At 38.6% G+C, this 20,012-nt stretch overlaps 1 protein-coding gene across 1 annotated transcript; it reads right to left on the bottom strand.

Moving 5' to 3' along the window:
* Window positions 1–18,491: 18,491 nt before the first annotated feature.
* On the bottom strand, window positions 18,492–20,012 carry LOC114416036. The gene has a single exon (XM_028380919.1). It carries the CDS (start codon window positions 20,010–20,012, stop codon window positions 18,492–18,494), a length of 1,521 nt encoding a protein of 506 aa, XP_028236720.1.

Raw genomic sequence — 20,012 nt, 5'->3', positions numbered from 1 at the left:
GACAATCATTTTGTTCAGGTAAAAGCATGATCATCATGTTTGTGTAATTTATTTAAAAAAAATGTTCTGATAATTTGAATGTGTATGTCCCTATGTAACAGGTATTTTTAAGAGACTGTTGTCCCTTACCGCCAATAGCTTTGTTATGGTCTACACATTGTCATTATCAGGCAAAGCAGTGGCCTACACCATACATTAGTAGAATGCAACAGTATGCAAATTTGTCGAGGTTGAAAACATACTTTGTTGATTTAGGTGAAGATTGAACTTTAAACCAAATTACTTATGGGGTTGTCATGCAATACTATAATATACGCATGTTTCATTGGATGTTCATATAATTATGTATTTTACTTACGCTTCAAATGTTATATAATTATTTATGTTTATGTTTTTATTACAAAGTCAAAACCCTAATTAGTGATTAGAAGTCAAAACCCTAATTAGTGATTAGGGTTACTAAACCCTAATTAGTGATTATGGTTGTTGGACTACCTAGGGTCTAGGGTTCACGTGACTAATTAGGGTTTAGGTTTACTATCGTATGTAGGGTTAATGGTTATGTGATTAAAGGGGGTATTGGTTTACCTTACTAGGTAGGGGTTAGGATTGCTTAACTAATTAGGGTTTACGGTTAGCTTACAACTCAGGGTTCAATAATTGTGGTTTATTGTTATCTTTCCAAGTAGGGAAAGTGTTGACGTCCCTGTTTAGGGTTTAGTGTTAACTTTCCAATTAGGGTTTATGGTTATTTCAGTAGTTAGGGTTTAGTTTTACGTGAGTAATTAGGGTGGTTTCACTAATTAGGGTTATTGAAGGTTTAACATAATAATGTAAATTGGTGATTACTTTTAAATTCACATACAACTTAAACAAAAATAATTAAAAACCTTATCAAATAACATTAAATAATAAACATTTTTCAGTCATATTGTATACATAATTCATATAAAACCTAAAGAATAAAAAAATTCTTCATGCGTCTTCCATACGCCACCTTCGTCTAGATCGAACATATACATTTCGTTGCTTAGTCACACCTCTTGCGATCCTCAAGCAGTCTTCGGTGACAATGTATGCTTCTATTCCTTCAGTCATTATCCTTAGGTTGAACAACCTTTCCAACATTTCAGCTATTTCTTGGCAAGCCTCCTACGACATTGGCAACAAGGAAAAAATGTTGGGGTTAAGACAAGTTCAGATAAAATGAGTAACGGTGACAACTAACAACAAATTTTACCACTACATGTCGAGGCTGCTTTGCATCAGCATATGCATCTACAGGTGCTTCATCCATAGTCGTTGTCACCATCGACTACTGAGCAACATCTGGTTCAACAAATGTGTCATCGTGCACCACATATGGATGTCTAGGAGGATCTTCAGGCCGTGTGGGAGTCATGAAGGGATGAGATATCATCTAAAACCACTCCATGTAGTCTGCTACACACTATCCAAGCACAACATATATCTGACCCACCAGTGCAAGGTATTCAAAAAACTAAATCCATCTATCATCAATATATTTTACAGATAGACATGGAGCAGTAGGGTGTGGTGGAATGTTCTGTACATACCAAAACTATCGCACAACCCTCTCTGGTCGGTGTATGACAATAGATGGATCCAACATATGAGTTTGGAAAATAAAGAGATCGGCTCAAACTCTTTGAATGCAAGGTGGTCACCATAAGGAATCCAGCAGACAACGTCAGACGTCAATCTATCCAAACGCTTATGATACATCGACACTGACAATGTCTTCCCAAACTTCCAACGGCAAGCACGTGGTTTCCTCTCATCATAATCCCCAGTAGCAATAGAAGAAGAAATAGAAGGAAAATGTTGGTAAATGCAACACTTCACATATTTTAAAAACAACAAAACAATGAAAACAATAATCAATATAAACTAAAGAACTAAAAAAAATTAAAAAAAATAAAATTGCCTATATAAGTGTGATATATCCTGCAAGTTGCCTGGCATTGCTCTTTGACGCATCATACAAATTCTCATACAAATGGACCAATGCAGCAGCTCCCCATGCATAGCTTCCACTCTGCGCCAGGTCATGAAATGTGTCTAAGAATACCACATAAACGTGTATGGCACTCTTGTTTGCAAAGAGTGTGCCACCTAGCAGATGCAACAAATATGCTTTAGCTGCTACAACCCATTATGTTGGGTCACATTTGCTCTGATATATGTCTCACAGTTAGGATAGTCAAACATATACCCCATGGAATTGTACTGTCTTAGCTCTTGCCTCTTCAGAATTCACTTCAAGCAATTCAACTAAGAGGAAGACGACATCGTCCACATGAAGAGCCTCAAAGCTATGGAAGGCGCCTGTAATGGGCAGATGTAGCAACGATGCCACATCATCCAGGGAGATAGTCACCTCTCCTATCGACAAATGGAAACTACTAGGTTCCTTATGTCATCTCTTTGCAAAAGCAGACATAAGTCCCCAATTACCAGTGTCCACCAAACATGTGATCAGAGGACTTAATCCTGTGGCAGCTACTAAGCCTTCAATCTCTGGAGTAGGCCTGTCGAATTTCTATACCTTCCTTCTATGGGAGGACAACTTCAACTCTACACGTACTTGAAAATAAAAATAAAAATCATTTGAATAATAATAACAAATAGTTATGAAAATATTATTAATTTAAAAATATAACTACCTCTCCATTCCAAACTGTCACAACCACATGATGAACATAGTCCATCAAAACTTGTGTCGTGGGGCCCACTTGGAAAACCCTTGGCATCATTAACTACATCATCAACAGGTGCCACTTGAGATTGTTCATAGACCTCTTCAGCAACATGATCCACATGCTCAACTTCCTCGACAACAAGTGCAGCTTCCCGTTGTTGCGGGCCTTCGTCGCTAGGGGCCTTTATCGGCATCACGACTTACTTCTCTACCTAAAGCTCTTCCTATAACCCTGCTTAAAGCCCGACCCAAATCTCTGGTTCTAACCATAATCTACATATTAAAAGCATGATTAACAATTAATGACATCGTTCAAATAATAATCTACACATTAAAAGCATGATTAAATTTTCTTTTAGACTACACATCACTAATTGATGTACACTTAAATATATGATAAAAATCCTACAACAATTTCTTAAATTTCCAATAAATGAGTATTTTTTTACACTAACAAGTATTATTTAAATAAATATTTATTACTATTATTGTTAACAAATTTATATCACTACATCAATAAACAAAATTGTCATTTACATATATAGATTTTCTTGTTACACTAATTTGTACAATATATACTTATAAAAATTAACAATCAATCATATTTAAATATTTTACAAATAAATATTTCAAATTTCAAGTATAATTTAATTTCTTAAAGATAAAAGATTAATTACTTTTTTTGGAATTAATTAATTATTAAAAACCAAATTAAATAAACAAATAAATACATATTAAAAAAATCCAAGAATTTTTTTTATAAAATAAATTTTATAACATCTGAATTATTAAATTATTTTTTTAAAAAATATATATAGATTAACAATCCATATAAATCAATCTATATGGCTTATACGGATTTCCAACAACCAAACATCACCAACAACGCCACAAATCGACTGAGAGGGAAGGGGCACTTACAATGGAGACGTAGAAGACGAAGACAATTGAGTTGCGGTTACTGGCGGCACGAGCAGCCACAACGGCACAGTGACGAAAACAAACGAAGATCAAAGAAGAAGAAGCGTGTATGGAAGGTGTGAAAATAAAATGAGAGGGAAGCATTTTTAAAAATTAAATGAATGGCATTTTTACCATTTCACATATTTTGTTGAGTGTACCAGCATTTCTGGTAGTGTCCAAAGCAATTGTGCCTTTGATGGTTTGCCTATGTTGTAAGCCTATGGTCCAAACTATACAACATTATGGCCCATAATGACAACCGATACCAGGCATAGCATTTTCCCAACTACATGTTTAATTATTTCAATATATATAACTATTGTTGCCAACTGCTCGAGAGTAATATTGATTAATTGTTGATAGCTTGACTTTACATTTTCCAATATCAAGTGATGTTGTAGCCTTCAAATGCATTGAGCCTTGTGAACATTCTGACCTTGTATTTGTATCATTGTTATTGATCATAGTGCTTCATCTTCCCCTGGTTTTCTCTTTTTCATTTTTGTTACTCATTTATCTTCTCTGTTGGTTTTAATTTTCGTCTACTTTCTTAGAAGGATGTTTCCACCTCTTCAATTTCTGATTTGTTAATTTTTTTAGTTTTTATTATCCTTTGTTTTGTCTCTTATTTCCTAATAGTAGGATTTGTTCAAAGTTTTTATTTTAATTTATTTCTCCTCTATATCTCATCTATTTCAGACATTCCTCCACCCGCTCTAGCTTTACAGTACCAAACCATTCAGAATTTGTTTCCCTTTTTGATCGATCTTCATCAGAGTTTAGCATGGGAAGATGCAAAGGTTCCCATATAGGTCCTTCTACTCTTCAAAGATTAGGAGAAGTGATCATATTGCTCGAATTGGTTGTTCCATCAATCACAATGATGGTGGAACTGGTGAGGATCCAATACAAATTGGTGAAGGATTTCATGAGATTTAAAACATCTGGATTTGAAGATTGTGAATCAAATTTTCATGAGGTTGATCTTGAATCGATCTTTGGCCGATGCTTCTTAACTACTCGTTTGCGCTGTATTGGTAGATTTTATCAACTAAATGGTAGGATTAATTTTTTTAGTTGTAAAGGCCCTATTTGGGATTTCTCTATTTTTTATCAGTTAGGTAATGAAATTGATTATTCTACCTTTGAGAATCGTCTTGTGTATCCAACTTTTCACTACAACTCAGATTCTGATGACAATAAGGTTAAGTTCGATATCTTTATTATCTGCCTTATTATACATTTACATATATTTATGTATTTTTATTTAATTTTTATTTTATTTGTATAAAAAGGTGACAAGGTTTCTTTATGGAAGGCATGCTTGATATATATAATTTCGGGTGTAATTTCTCATGTTCTTGAATATTTGGTCTATCTTATTACCTCATGTGTTAGTGCTTAGCTCTACGGAGTTTTAAAAGATTGGCTAAGATTTTGTTAAAACATAAGCACTTAGACAATGAAGGAAAGCTGGAGTTGCTGCACATGATGTCCAACGTTATGACAAGGAATAAGATCGGGCTGCACAATGCACAAGGCAAGATAAAATGTCAAATGAAGAATTGAAGTTGCAGGATCCACGATGTCGGATACAATGTCCTGACATCCTGCCCGAAAATACTGGAGTTGCTGCACAATGCATAAGTCAAGATAAAATGTCAAATGAAGCATTGAAGCTGCAGGATCCACGATGTCGGATACGATGTCCTGACATCTTGCCCGAAAATACTGGACACATAAATCTGTTATATCTTTAACAGATTATTGTGCAGTTAGCAAGAGATAAGATGATCTATCTTCTGGAACGAATTAAAAGATAATTAAAGTTCGAATTTCAAAGTAGAAGAGTTCGTTCAGGGATTAAAGATTAAAGATAAAAACTAAAAGATCAAACTGTATCTTTTAGTTCTTTAACTGCAGATTTTCAGGAAGAATGATAGATCTCCTCCAGCACAAGATGTTGCAGCCCAGAAACGCACATTGCTATATAATCATGGAGGTTGCACGAGTTCTGTACCAAGTCCGGGATTGAAGAGTTATTTTGTGAGTTTTGGGACTTGAGTGTTTTGTGAGCCACCTTGATGTTATCCTAACATCAAGTGTTGGACCTGTGTGTGTAGAGTTGATCTCTAGTGTGTAGAGTTGATCTCTAGTGTGTAGAGTTGATCTCTAGTGTGTAGGGTTGATCCCTTTTGTTCAGAGTTGATCTCTGGTGTGTCTTTGATTTATTTGTAAACACGGGAGTGTGGTTGAGAGGGAGTGAGCGGGGTTTCTCATATCTAAGAGTGGCTCTTAGGTAGAGGTCGCACGGGTAGTGGTTAGGTGAGAAGGTTGTAAACAGTGGCTGTTAGACCTTGAACTAACACTATTTTAGTGGATTTCCTCCCTGGCTTGGTAGCCCCCAGATGTAGGTGAGGTTGCACCGAACTGGGTTAACAATTCTCTTGTGTTATTTACTTGTTTAATCTGTTCATACAGTCAAAGACAATCTGCATGTTCTGAAGCGTGATGTCGTGACATCCTGTACGACATCTGTCCCCAGTATCAGAATTTCAATTGGTATCAGAGCAGGCACTCGAAATCACTGAGTGAGATCTAGGGAGATAAATTCTGATGAACATGGAGAAAGAAGGAGGACCAGTGAACAGACCACCAATTCTGGATGGGACCAACTATGAATACTGGAAAGCAAGGATGGTGGCCTTTCTCAAATCACTGGATAGCAGAACCTGGAAAGCTGTCATCAAAGGCTGGGAACATCCCAAGATGCTGGACACAGAAGGAAAGCCCACTGATGAATTGAAGCCAGAAGAAGACTGGACTAAAGAAGAAGACGAATTGGCACTTGGAAACTCCAAAGCTTTGAATGCTCTATTCAATGGAGTTGACAAGAATATCTTCAGACTGATCAACACATGTACAGTGGCCAAGGATGCTTGGGAGATCCTGAAAACCACTCATGAAGGAACCTCCAAAGTGAAGATGTCCAGATTGCAACTATTGGCCACAAAATTCGAAAATCTGAAGATGAAGGAGGAAGAATGTATTCATGACTTCCACATGAACATTCTTGAAATTGCCAATGCTTGCACTGCCTTGGGAGAGAGGATGACAGATGAAAAGCTGGTGAGAAAGATCCTCAGATCCTTGCCTAAGAGATTTGACATGAAAGTCACTGCGATAGAGGAGGCCCAAGACATTTGCAACATGAGAGTAGATGAACTCATTGGTTCCCTTCAAACCTTTGAGCTAGGACTCTCAGATAGGGCTGAAAAGAAGAGCAAGAATCTGACTTTCGTGTCAAATGATGAAGGAGAAGAAGATGAGTATGACCTGGATACTGATGAAGGTCTGACTAACGCAGTTGTGCTCCTTGGAAAACAGTTCAACAAAGTGATGAACAGAATGGACAGGAGGCAGAAGCCACATGTCCGGAACATCCCTTTCGACATCAGGAAAGGCAGTAAATACCAGAAAAGGTCAGATGAAAAGCCCAGTCACAGCAAAGGAATTCAATGCCATGGGTGTGAAGGCTATGGACACATCATAGCTGAATGTCCCACTCATCTCAAGAAGCAGAGGAAAGGACTTTCTGTATGTCGATCTGATACAGAGAGTGAACAAGAAAGTGATTCTGACAGAGATGTGAATGCACTCACTGGGAGATTTGAATCTGCTGAAGATTCAAGTGATACAGACAGTGAAATCACTTTTGATGAGCTCGCTGCATCCTATAGAGAACTATGCATCAAAAGTGAGAAGATTCTTCAGCAAGAAGCACAATTGAAGAAGGTCATTGCAAATCTGGAGGCTGAGAAGGAGGCACATGAAGAGGAGATCTCTGAGCTTAAAGGAGAAGTTGGTTTTCTGAACTCTAAACTGGAAAACATGACAAAATCAATAAAGATGCTGAATAAAGGCTCAGATACGCTTGATGAGGTGCTACAGCTTGGAAAGAATGTTGGAAACCAGAGAGGACTTGGATTTAATCCTAAGTCTGCTGGCAGAACAACCATAACAGAATTTGTTCCTGCCAAAAACAGCACTGGAGCCACGATGTCACAACATCGGTCTCGACATCATGGAACGCAGCAGAAAAGGAGCAAAAGAAAGAAGTGGAGGTGTCACTACTGTGGCAGGTATGGTCACATAAAGCCCTTTTGCTATCATTTACATGGCCATCCACATCATGGAACTCAAGGGAGCAGCAGTGGAAGGAAGATGATGTGGGTTCCAAAACACAGGACTGTTAGTCTTGTTGTTCATACTTCACTTAGAGCATCAGCTAAAGAAGATTGGTACCTAGATAGCGGCTGTTCCAGACACATGACAGGAGTCAAAGAATTCCTGGTGAACATTGAACCTTGCTCCACTAGCTATGTGACATTTGGAGATGGTTCTAAAGGAAAGATCACTGGAATGGGAAAGCTAGTCCATGATGGACTTCCTAGTCTGGACAAAGTACTGCTGGTGAAGGGACTGACTGCAAACTTGATCAGCATCAGTCAGCTGTGTGATGAAGGATTCAATGTAAACTTCACAAAGACAGAATGCTTGGTGACAAATGAGAAGAGTGAAGTTCTAATGAAGGGCAGCAGATCAAAGGACAACTGCTACCTATGGACACCTCAAGAAACCAGTTACTCCTCCACATGTTTATCCTCCAAAGAAGATGAAGTCAGAATATGGCATCAAAGGTTTGGACATCTGCACTTAAGAGGCATGAAGAAAATCATTGACAAAGGTGCTGTTAGAGGCATTCCCAATCTGAAAATAGAAGAAGGCAGAATCTGTGGTGAATGTCAGATTGGAAAGCAAGTCAAGATGTCCCACCAGAAGCTTCAACATCAGACCACTTCCAGGGTGCTGGAACTACTTCACATGGACTTGATGGGGCCTATGCAAGTTGAAAGCCTTGGAGGAAAGAGGTATGCCTATGTTGTTGTGGATGATTTCTCCAGATTTACCTGGGTCAACTTTATCAGAGAAAAATCAGACACCTTTGAAGTATTCAAGGAGTTGAGTCTAAGACTTCAAAGAGAAAAAGACTGTGTGATCAAGAGAATCAGGAGTGACCATGGCAGAGAGTTTGAAAACAGCAGGTTCACTGAATTCTGCACATCTGAAGGCATCACTCATGAGTTCTCTGCAGCCATTACACCACAACAAAATGGCATAGTTGAAAGGAAAAACAGGACTTTGCAAGAAGCTGCTAGGGTCATGCTCCATGCCAAAGAACTTCCCTATAATCTCTGGGCTGAAGCCATGAACACAGCATGCTATATCCACAACAGAGTCACACTTAGAAGAGGGACTTCAACCACACTGTATGAAATCTGGAATGGGAGGAAGCCAACGGTTAAGCACTTCCACATCTTTGGAAGTCCATGTTACATTTTGGCAGATAGAGAGCAAAGGAGAAAGATGGATCCCAAGAGTGATGCAGGGATATTCCTGGGATACTCTACAAACAGCAGAGCATATAGAGTATTCAACTCCAGAACCAGAACTGTGATGGAATCCATCAATGTAGTTGTTGATGATCTAACTCCGGCAAGAAGGAAGGATGTCGAAGAAGATGTCAGAACATCGGGAGACAATGTAGCAGATACAGCTAAAAGTGCAGAAAATACAGAAAACTCTGATTCTGCTACAGATGAACCAGACATCAACCAACCTGACAAGAGACCCTCCACTAGAATCCAGAAGATGCACCCCAAGGAGCTGATTATAGGAGATCCAAACAGAGGAGTCACTACAAGATCAAGGGAGATTGAGATTGTCTCCAACTCATGTTTTGTCTCCAAAATTGAGCCCAAGAATGTGAAAGAGGCACTGACTGATGAGTTCTGGATCAATGCTATGCAAGAAGAATTGGAGCAATTCAAAAGGAATGAAGTCTGGGAGCTAGTTCCGAGACCCGAGGGAACTAATGTGATTGGCACCAAGTGGATCTTCAAGAACAAAACCAATGAAGAAGGTGTTATAACCAGAAACAAGGCCAGACTTGTTGCTCAAGGCTACACTCAGATTGAAGGTGTAGACTTTGATGAAACTTTCGCTCCTGTTGCTAGACTTGAATCCATCAGATTGTTACTTGGTGTAGCTTGCATCCTCAAATTCAAGCTGTACCAGATGGATGTGAAGAGCGCGTTTCTGAATGGATACCTGAATGAAGAAGCCTATGTGGAGCAGCCAAAGGGATTTGTAGATCCAACTCATCCAGATCATGTATACAGGCTCAAGAAAGCTCTCTATGGATTGAAGCAAGCTCCAAGAGCTTGGTATGAAAGGCTAACAGAGTTCCTTACTCAGCAAGGGTATAGGAAGGGAGGAATTGACAAGACTCTCTTTGTCAAACAAGATGCTGATAACTTGATGATAGCACAGATATATGTTGATGACATTGTGTTTGGAGGGATGTCGAATGAGATGCTTCGACATTTTGTCCAACAGATGCAATCTGAATTTGAGATGAGTCTTGTTGGAGAGCTGACTTATTTTCTGGGACTTCAAGTGAAGCAGATGGAAGACTCCATATTCCTCTCACAAAGCAAGTATGCAAAGAACATTATCAAGAAGTTTGGAATGGAGAATGCCAGCCATAAAAGAACACCTGCACCTACTCACTTGAAGCTGTCAAAAGATGAAGCTGGCACCAGTGTTGATCAAAGTTTGTACAGAAGCATGATTGGAAGCTTACTATATTTAACAGCTAGCAGACCCGACATCACCTATGCAGTAGGTGTTTGTGCAAGATATCAAGCCAATCCTAAGATAAGTCACTTGACTCAAGTAAAGAGAATCCTGAAATATGTAAATGGCACCAGTGACTATGGGATTATGTACTGTCATTGTTCTGATTCAATGCTGGTTGGGTATTGTGATGCTGATTGGGCTGGAAGTGCAGATGACAGAAAAAGCACTTCTGGTGGATGCTTCTATCTGGGCAACAATCTTATTTCATGGTTCAGCAAGAAGCAGAACTGTGTGTCCCTATCTACTGCAGAAGCAGAGTATATTGCAGCAGGAAGCAGCTGTTCACAACTAGTTTGGATGAAGCAGATGCTGAAGGAGTACAATGTCGAACAAGATGTCATGACATTATACTGTGACAACTTGAGTGCTATTAATATTTCTAAAAATCCTGTTCAACACAGCAGAACCAAGCACATTGACATTAGACATCACTATATTAGAGAGCTTGTTGATGATAAAGTTATCACACTAGAGCATGTTGACACTGAGGAACAAATAGCAGATATTTTCACAAAGGCATTGGATGCAAAACAGTTTGAAAAACTGAGGGGCAAGCTGGGCATTTGTCTGCTAGAGGAATTGTAGCAACTACTGATATCTGAACGTGCCCAAACGAATCACTTAACATTAATAGCACGTTCACTACTGAACCAAAGCAAATTCGACCGTTGCTTCACACGTCCCTCTACATTCCTCATTCAAACTTATATTTTCGTGTTAATCTCGTTTTCTGCATTCCCCAACAGCTCTCAGAAATTTACGAAATCATTCCAAACGCTCTGTTTTTCCATGGCTACCTCACCAAAAGAAACTTCAGCTCCTGGTTCACCCTCTGTACCATCATCTCCGCACCAGGAACAACCAGAATTCAACATCCAACCCATACAAATAATTCCTGGTCAAGCTTCTGTCCCTGAGAAACTGGTTCCCAGAAGACAACAGGGAGTGAAGATTGCTGAAAACCCTAGCCCTGCAACAAGTCCTAGGGAAGTAGACACGGAGATGGACAAGAAAATCCGCAGTATTGTGAGTAGCATTTTGAAAGACGCCTCTGTTCCTGATGCTGAGAAAGATGTTCCAACATCCTCCGCTCCAAATGCTGAAGCCCTCCCTTCACCCAGTGAAGAGGAATCAACAGAAGAAGAGGATCAAGCCACAGAGGAGACCCCTGCACCACGGGCACCAGAACCTGCTCCAGGTGACCTCATTGACCTTGAAGAAGTAGAATCTGATGAGGAACCCATTGCCAACAGGTTGGCACCTGGCATTGCAGAAAGACTTCAAAGCAGAAAGGGAAAAACCCCCATCAAGAGGTCTGGACGAATCAAGACTATGGCCCAGAAGAAAAGCACTCCTATCACTCCTACCACATCCAGACGGAGCAAAGTTGCAATCCCTTCCAAGAAGAGGAAAGAAATTTCCTCATCTGATTCTGATGATGATGTCGAACTAGATGTCTCGACATCAAAGAGGGCCAAGAAATCCGGGAAAAAGGTGCCTGGAAATGTCCCTGATGCACCATTGGACAACATCTCATTCCACTCCATTGGCAATGTTGAGAGGTGGAAATTTGTATATCAACGCAGGATTGCTTTAGAAAGAGAACTGGGAAGAAATGCCTTGGATTGCAAGGAGACCATGGAACTCATCAAGGCTGCTGGACTACTGAAGACAGTCACCAAGTTGGGAGACTGTTATGAAAGCCTAGTCAGGGAATTTATTGTCAACATTCCCTCTGACATAACAAACAAAAAGAGTGATGAGTATCAAAAGGTGTTTGTCAGAGGAAAGTGTGTTAGATTCTCCCCTGCTATGATCAACAAGTACCTGGGCAGACCTACTGAAGGAGTGGTGGATATTGATGTTTCTGAGCATCAGATTGCCAAGGAAATCACTGCCAAACGAGTCCAGCATTGGCCAAAGAAAGGGAAGCTTTCTGCAGGGAAGCTAAGTGTGAAGTATGCAATTCTGCACAGGATTGGAGCTGCAAACTGGGTACCCACCAATCATACTTCCACTGTTGCCACAGGTTTGGGTAAATTTCTGTATGCTGTTGGAACCAAGTCCAAATTTAATTTTGGAAACTATATTTTTGATCAAACTATTAAGCATTCAGAATCATTTGCTGTCAAATTACCCATTGCCTTCCCAACTGTATTGTGTGTCAAATTACCCATTGCCTTCCCAACTGTATTGTAAGTGCAAACATACTCTGTGATGAAGAGAGAATCTCCTCTATCCCTGCACTACAAACTGTTTGAGGGGACACATGTCCCAGACATTGTCTCGACATCAGGGAAAGCTGCTGCTTCAGGTGCTGTGTCCAAGGATGCCTTGATAACTGAACTCAAGGACACATGCAAGGTGCTGGAAGCAACCATCAAAGCCACCACAGAGAAGAAGATGGAGCTAGAACGGCTGATCAAAAGGCTCTCAGAAAGTGGCATTGATGATGGTGAAGCAGCCGAGGAAGAAGAAGCAGCTGAGCAAGAAGAAGAAGAAGCTGAGGAAGAAGAAGAAGAAGCCGATGACGAAGATGCAGCAGAGGATACAGAATCCGATGATGATGATTCTGAAGCCACCCCATGATCATCAGACCTTTATATTTTTTGCTTTTTACTAGCTATAGGGGCATGTCCCTTTGAACAATTGATTACTATTGGTCTGTAATATTTGCACCTTAAGTTCATGCATTCTACTTTTGTCAAATTCTGTCTAAAAAGGGGGAGTAATAGTATTATGCTTGCTATTATGCATGATTTTGAGCAGTAGGATACTATGTATGCAATAGTCGTATTATGCATGATTGATACGATGTATGGCAGTAGGAAACGATGTATGCATGATTCATGATTTTGAGGGGGAGTTGTATGAATATGATCTTGAGGGGGAGACTGCTGCTGCTGAGGATGACTGATGTAAGCTACTAGAAGCTGATAGAAGATGCTGCAGTAAGAGCATGAAGACAGGGGGAGCAGAAAGCTGATGTCACAAGAGATGTCTTGACATCCTGGAAAGACTAGTAGCTGATAGAAGATGCTGCAGTAAGCATGAAGACAGGGGGAGCAGAAGCAGAAAGCTGATGTCACGTGAGATGTCTTGACATCCTGGAAACGATTTGCAACTTACCAATTCCGCTGTGCTTGATTACTCTGATAATGAAAGTTGCTGATCCCACTTGCATAACTGCTCGTACCTGCTCAGGAAGTGTCTAAGTATGTTTTAGACAAAATTTGCCAAAGGGGGAGATTGTTAGTGCTTAGCTCTACGGAGTTTTAAAAGATTGGCTAAGATTTTGTTAAAACATAAGCACTTAGACAATGAAGGAAAGCTGGAGTTGCTGCACATGATGTCCAACGTTATGACAAGGAATAAGATCGGGCTGCACAATGCACAAGGCAAGATAAAATGTCAAATGAAGAATTGAAGTTGCAGGATCCACGATGTCGGATACAATGTCCTGACATCCTGCCCGAAAATACTGGAGTTGCTGCACAATGCATAAGTCAAGATAAAATGTCAAATGAAGCATTGAAGCTGCAGGATCCACGATGTCGGATACGATGTCCTGACATCTTGCCCGAAAATACTGGACACATAAATCTGTTATATCTTTAACAGATTATTGTGCAGTTAGCAAGAGATAAGATGATCTATCTTCTGGAACGAATTAAAAGATAATTAAAGTTCGAATTTCAAAGTAGAAGAGTTCGTTCAAGGATTAAAGATTAAAGATAAAAACTAAAAGATCAAACTGTATCTTTTAGTTCTTTAACTGCAAATTTTCAGGAAGAATGATAGATCTCCTCCAGCACAAGATGTTGCAGCCCAGAAACGCACATTGCTATATAATCATGGAGGCTGCACGAGTTCTGTACCAAGTCCGGGATTGAAGAGTTATTTTGTGAGTTTTGGGACTTGAGTGTTTTGTGAGCCACCTTGATGTTATCCTAACATCAAGTGTTGGACCTGTGTGTGTAGAGTTGATCTCTAGTGTGTAGAGTTGATCTCTAGTGTGTAGAGTTGATCTCTAGTGTGTAGGGTTGATCCCTTTTGTTCAGAGTTGATCTCTGGTGTGTCTTTGATTTATTTGTAAACACGGGAGTGTGGTTGAGAGGGAGTGAGCGGGGTTTCTCATATCTAAGAGTGGTTCTTAGGTAGAGGTCGCACGGGTAGTGGTTAGGTGAGAAGGTTGTAAACAGTGGCTGTTAGACCTTGAACTAACACTATTTTAGTGGATTTCCTCCCTGGCTTGGTAGCCCCCAGATGTAGGTGAGGTTGCACCGAACTGGGTTAACAATTCTCTTGTGTTATTTACTTGTTTAATCTGTTCATACAGTCAAAGACAATCTGCATGTTCTGAAGCGTGATGTCGTGACATCCTGTACGACATCTGTCCCCAGTATCAGAATTTCATCATGTATTACAATTTTTAAGTTCAATGTTTGGTATGAATTTAGATTTTACCTAGTTGTTGCTTAAATATATAAATACTTTTATTTCACATTTGTTATCTCCACTATTTTTTTTTATAATTATTACGATTCATTCTATTCATAGTATTATTTCTTTTGAAAATTATGCTTGATAACAAGTTGCAATTTATTTTGTTTTGAAACTTTGATTTGTCATAATTTAAATACATTCAAGGATTAAAGTTTTTCACTCTTAGTAAGCAACTTTGAGATGCACACTGCCATAATTATCATAAGAGTACGATTTTTAAGCTAAAGAATCATTTGATCTTGTTAAGTCAAAAAACATTTATGTCTTAAAGAAGAATTATGACACCTAATTATTTTGATTAGATGCAAATAAATACAAATGATAAAAAGTTATGTTTTGATGTGCTATCAGATTATGCTCTGTATTAATGTGTCTCACAACATTTGGGCTCAGGAATATAGCGCCTTTAGGGCTTTTTATTTGATTGTATTGAAAGACCCCAACGAATTGGGATTTTCCTATTGGGCCACGTCATTTTGGGACAAGTGGATCATTTATGATGAAGAGGATGACATATTCTAGGAGCCCAAATGATGTGATTGAAAAAATTCCTTTAGACGATACATTCATAAGACGATCTGACTTAACATTTAAGTAGTGCATTTAAGACCTTCATTTAATACTCTGTGTTTAAGATTCTTTCATCAAAAGATACACTCTGTTGTTGCAGACCTACTGTCATACCCTAATTTCGTCCGGGGACCTTTGCTTGATGACATGCGACCTTTCTTTGGTCCTTGTGAGGTGCTTGGCACCCATCATTAAGCAATTTGTGAAATTCCAGGACATGCCGGAAAACCAAAAAAATATTGATGCACAATCTGTAAGTTTCCGTGACACACCAGAAATCAAATGGAAGCATCGTTGCATAATTAAGTGAGGTTCCGTAACATTCCGTAAGTCAAAAAGGGGATGATTATGTAATCCGCAAGGTTCCGTAACATTACGGAAAGAAAACAAGTATCGTTACGAAATTCGTAAGTTTCCGTAACTTTACGAAAAAAGAATCACCAAAAAAAAAAGCAGAGGGGGTGTACTTAGTAAAAATGGGGGTGCAAATAGCACCCAGGCCCACTTGGGCCCTCCAGAATATTCCTCCAGAAGGTTGTTGCTTCTGGAGGAAGCAACCTGGCTCGCCTGGGCGAGCTGGGCGGCAGCCACCTCCCCTATTTTGCTATAAATAGGGGAGGAAGTGAAGAAGAAAAGGGTTCAGCCCCTTAGGCACTTCTCTCTCTTTCAAATTTGCTTGGAAAAATTGTTTCCGTGAAGAAAATCTAAGCCGAGGCGCTTCCGAAACGTTTCCGTAACGTTTTCCGTGAAGAATTTCGCAAAGGTTTCAACTGTTCTTCGACGTTCTTCATCGTTCTTCGATCTTCAACGGGTAAGTACCTCGAACCAAGCTTTTCGATTCATTCTATGTACCCGTAGTGGTCCACATTGTGTTTCGTGCATTTTTATTCTCGTTTTGTTTACTTTTTATACCCCCTCTTGACGTGCTTAAGCCATTTTACTTAAGTCATTTCTCGGTTAACTTAAAAATAAAATAAATTTCCACCGAACGTTTGAATTGTATTATCCGTTAACTTCGGTTAAAATGAATTTCGACCGTTCGATCATGTCGTAACCACGTTGGAAATCAAAAAAGAGGTAAAAAAATAATATAATAATCAAAAAACATCTTTTAGCAAAATAAAGCGGAAAATCAATCGGACGTTTTCTCTTTGGGATTTCTCATTCTTAATCGAATTGATTAATAACTAAAGTGAAACTAAGGCTAAAATCAACTCGCCTAGTCAAGCTCGTCCATAAAAAATAGGTTTTTGAAGTTTGTCATTTCAATTTCTTACTAAGTAAAATGGATCATTTTCAAAGTCCAACGCCTTAAAATGATCACCTCTTGAGTAAAAAAGAATCACTTGATAAGAAAGAACTACGTAGGTCTGATTTCCTCATCGCAATTGAGGAATACGTAGGAGCAAAGGGAAACACCCTTGTCGACCACAAAAAGAGAAAAATATAAAAAGGATATAAGGACATAAAAGGGAACATAAAAATCAAAGTCATGTTTGCACATTCGATTAAAGGCTGTCGTCCGTTGTGACGGACGTGTGGGGTGCTAATACCTTCCCCGTGCGTAAATACAACTCCCGAACCTTTCACTTAAAAGTTCGTAGATCGCGTCTTTTCCGGTTTTTCCGACGTTTTCCTCAAATAAACGTTGGTGGCGACTCCGCGCGTATTCCTTTCGTGGAACACGCATCCCGCGAGTCTTGCGTCGCCCTCCCGCCGAAGGGTAGGTTGCGACACCTACTATGATGAAAGAAGTGACTTTCCTACTACAGTACAAGACACATTAACCTAACATACATTTAACTATTGTAAGACACACATTAACCTATCAACAAGACACATTAAATGCTCCAATGAGCCCTAGACTTCAGATAAAGAACATATTGAAAAATTCAACTATTGTGAGACAACAAATACTTGAAGAAGAATGTTATATATAGAAGAAGTTTTAAAGAAACAAGACACAAATCATCTACCCAAATATGTTATTTCATTATTTCTTGTAAAGCTTTCTGTAAATCTTTGTATGGATACTAAACTCTCAACACTTTATATACCTTGAGAAAAAAGAATAAAAGTGTTGAGTGAATTAACTGTTTATAATACGATTACAACTTAATCATTGTTTAAACTTCCAACAAATCTTGTTGAATTGTTTAAAGTCAGCAGTGGCTTGATAGGACAAAGAATATTGGGTTTAAGTCAAGCATGAAGTAGAACTTGCATGTGTAAGAGTCAAAAGTGACAGTAAAAAATACTTGTAACTTTGATAAGTTAGTAAAAACTTGGTGGATTGTCAAGAATTGAACGTAGTCTCAAGTTTGAGATGAATCGATATAATTCTTTATGTACTTCCTTTTATTGCTTTAACTAACAAAGAGTTTGAATTTATTTTTAGATTTTATATCTTGTTTTGATCATAAAGAAAACTGTTTTTTCTCATCATCTGATAGAACTATTATCAAAATATTCTTTGTTTGTTTTTAGGTTTATCTACATTAAATGATAAATATGTTTTCATCTTAGTAGAAAATTTATATTTCTAAAAATACAATACAATCCCCTTTTTATGTTATTTGCTTCTACAAATCTCTGGACAACTTGTGTGTAGTCTTGTGAATTAAAAGTTTGACTTTATACTTTAAGTATAGTCTTATCATTTTGGATTTTCTCTTTTCATAGCTCTAGTAAAATTGATTTTGTGTATCATTAGATTTATTTTTGAATTTGTGCATTGTGTTTTAAACTAAAATCTAAAAATGCAATTCTTATTGCGCATGGGTCCTATACTCTTTTTAGCTTTGTATTTTTTGAACTATATGTGAAGACAAAAAAAATTTTTTTTAATATAAAAAATACTTTATTAAATTCAAAAAAAAAATCAATAGATACAAAGCGATCCCATTTGGATCCAGCTATCACCCAGCACCCAATAGACTAAAAAACGTGGCAGACAAATAAATAAAACCTATATGCTATCCCCTTCTAGCATTAAGATATCTATATATTTCCTAAGCCTTTTATTATTCCACCCTCTATTCACCAATGTATTTATTATTTTCTTTCCTACTGTATTGATATCAATAGCTTGGCCAAAAATTTTGTTGTTCCGAATATTCCAAATCTCATAAATGGTTTCAGCAATCGCCATTTTGAGAACAGCCGCTCGAGTCCCTTTCCCTTTGGTGTGATGTGTGAGCCAATGTAATTCATTAGGCCAATCACTTGGATCATGGCGAATTTGCACCCATTGTAAAACTTCCATCCAAACACGCTTACTGTTATCACACACAAAGAATAGATGATTCATCGATTCCTCTTCTGAACAGAAACAACAACTTTTATCATCAATCATTCCATACTTGCACAATCTATCCTTGGTTGATAATCTACCATGGCACGCAAGCCACAATATAAAGTTTGCACGGGGCCTCGCGGTGTTTCCGTATAACAAATTCTTCCATTCCTTTCTTTGTCCACAATCTTGCAGTTTACGATATAATTTACCCATATTGATGCTGCCTCGTATCATGAGTTCTTCCATATTGTCTATTTTTTCCAGATCTTCTCGCTGCTTTAGTATGGCTTTCATGATCCAAGAATCGGTGTTTTTCATCTCAATATGCATCAGCTCGCTTCTCTTTACATAATATGCTTGTATCCACTTCACCCATAAGGAGTCTTCTTTGCTGCTCAAATTCCAAAGTAATTTCATCAAGTTAGCTTTATTCCAAATGTCTATGTCAATGATATTCAGACCACCACAGCTTCGCGGACTGCAGATTTGCTTCCAAGCTACCGGAGATTTACGGCTTCCTTCAAATCCCCCGGTCCATAGGAAAATCCGGCAGATTGCTTCAATTTTCTGTAGCACACTTTTGGGAAAAGGAAAACAGTTTAGCCAATAGTTAGTAAGTGCAAACATAACGCTATTGACAAGCTGTAACCTTCCTGCATAAGATAAGAGTCGTGCTGTCCAGTGCTTGATTTTGCCTACAATTTTATCAATCAAAGGTGAATAATGGATGGTAGATAACTTTTTACTAGTCACCGGAACGCCTAAATATTTAAACGGTAATTGCCCTTCTTGGAAACCCGATACCTCTAGAATCTCCCTTTTGGTCACAGCATCAATACCAGCACATAACAGGCTGCATTTCTGTGGATTCACCAACAGACCTGTTGCCTTCGAGAAACTTTCATAGGCCCTCATCATCATACCAACTGAGATCTTGTCACCCCTGGAAAAAAGCAGTAAGTCATCCGCAAAACAAAGGTTTGTAATCTTCAATTTATCACATTTTGGATGATAATTAAAGTCTCCATCCTTTTGCATTTTGTACAAGTATCTATTGAGGCATTCCATGACAATAACAAAGAGCATAGGTGATATTGGGTCGCCTTGTCGGAGGCCCCTTCTCGCTCCCATGATCTCAGTCTTGTACCCATTGACGTTGAATCTATAGGATACAGTCGATACCGCAATCAT

This window comes from Glycine soja, chromosome 6, assembly GCF_004193775.1.
Source record: "Glycine soja cultivar W05 chromosome 6, ASM419377v2, whole genome shotgun sequence".
NCBI classification, from domain to species: Eukaryota; Viridiplantae; Streptophyta; class Magnoliopsida; order Fabales; family Fabaceae; genus Glycine; species Glycine soja.
The sequence above is the reverse complement of the archived record's forward strand: the minus strand, read 5'-3'. Positions and strand labels throughout refer to the sequence as shown.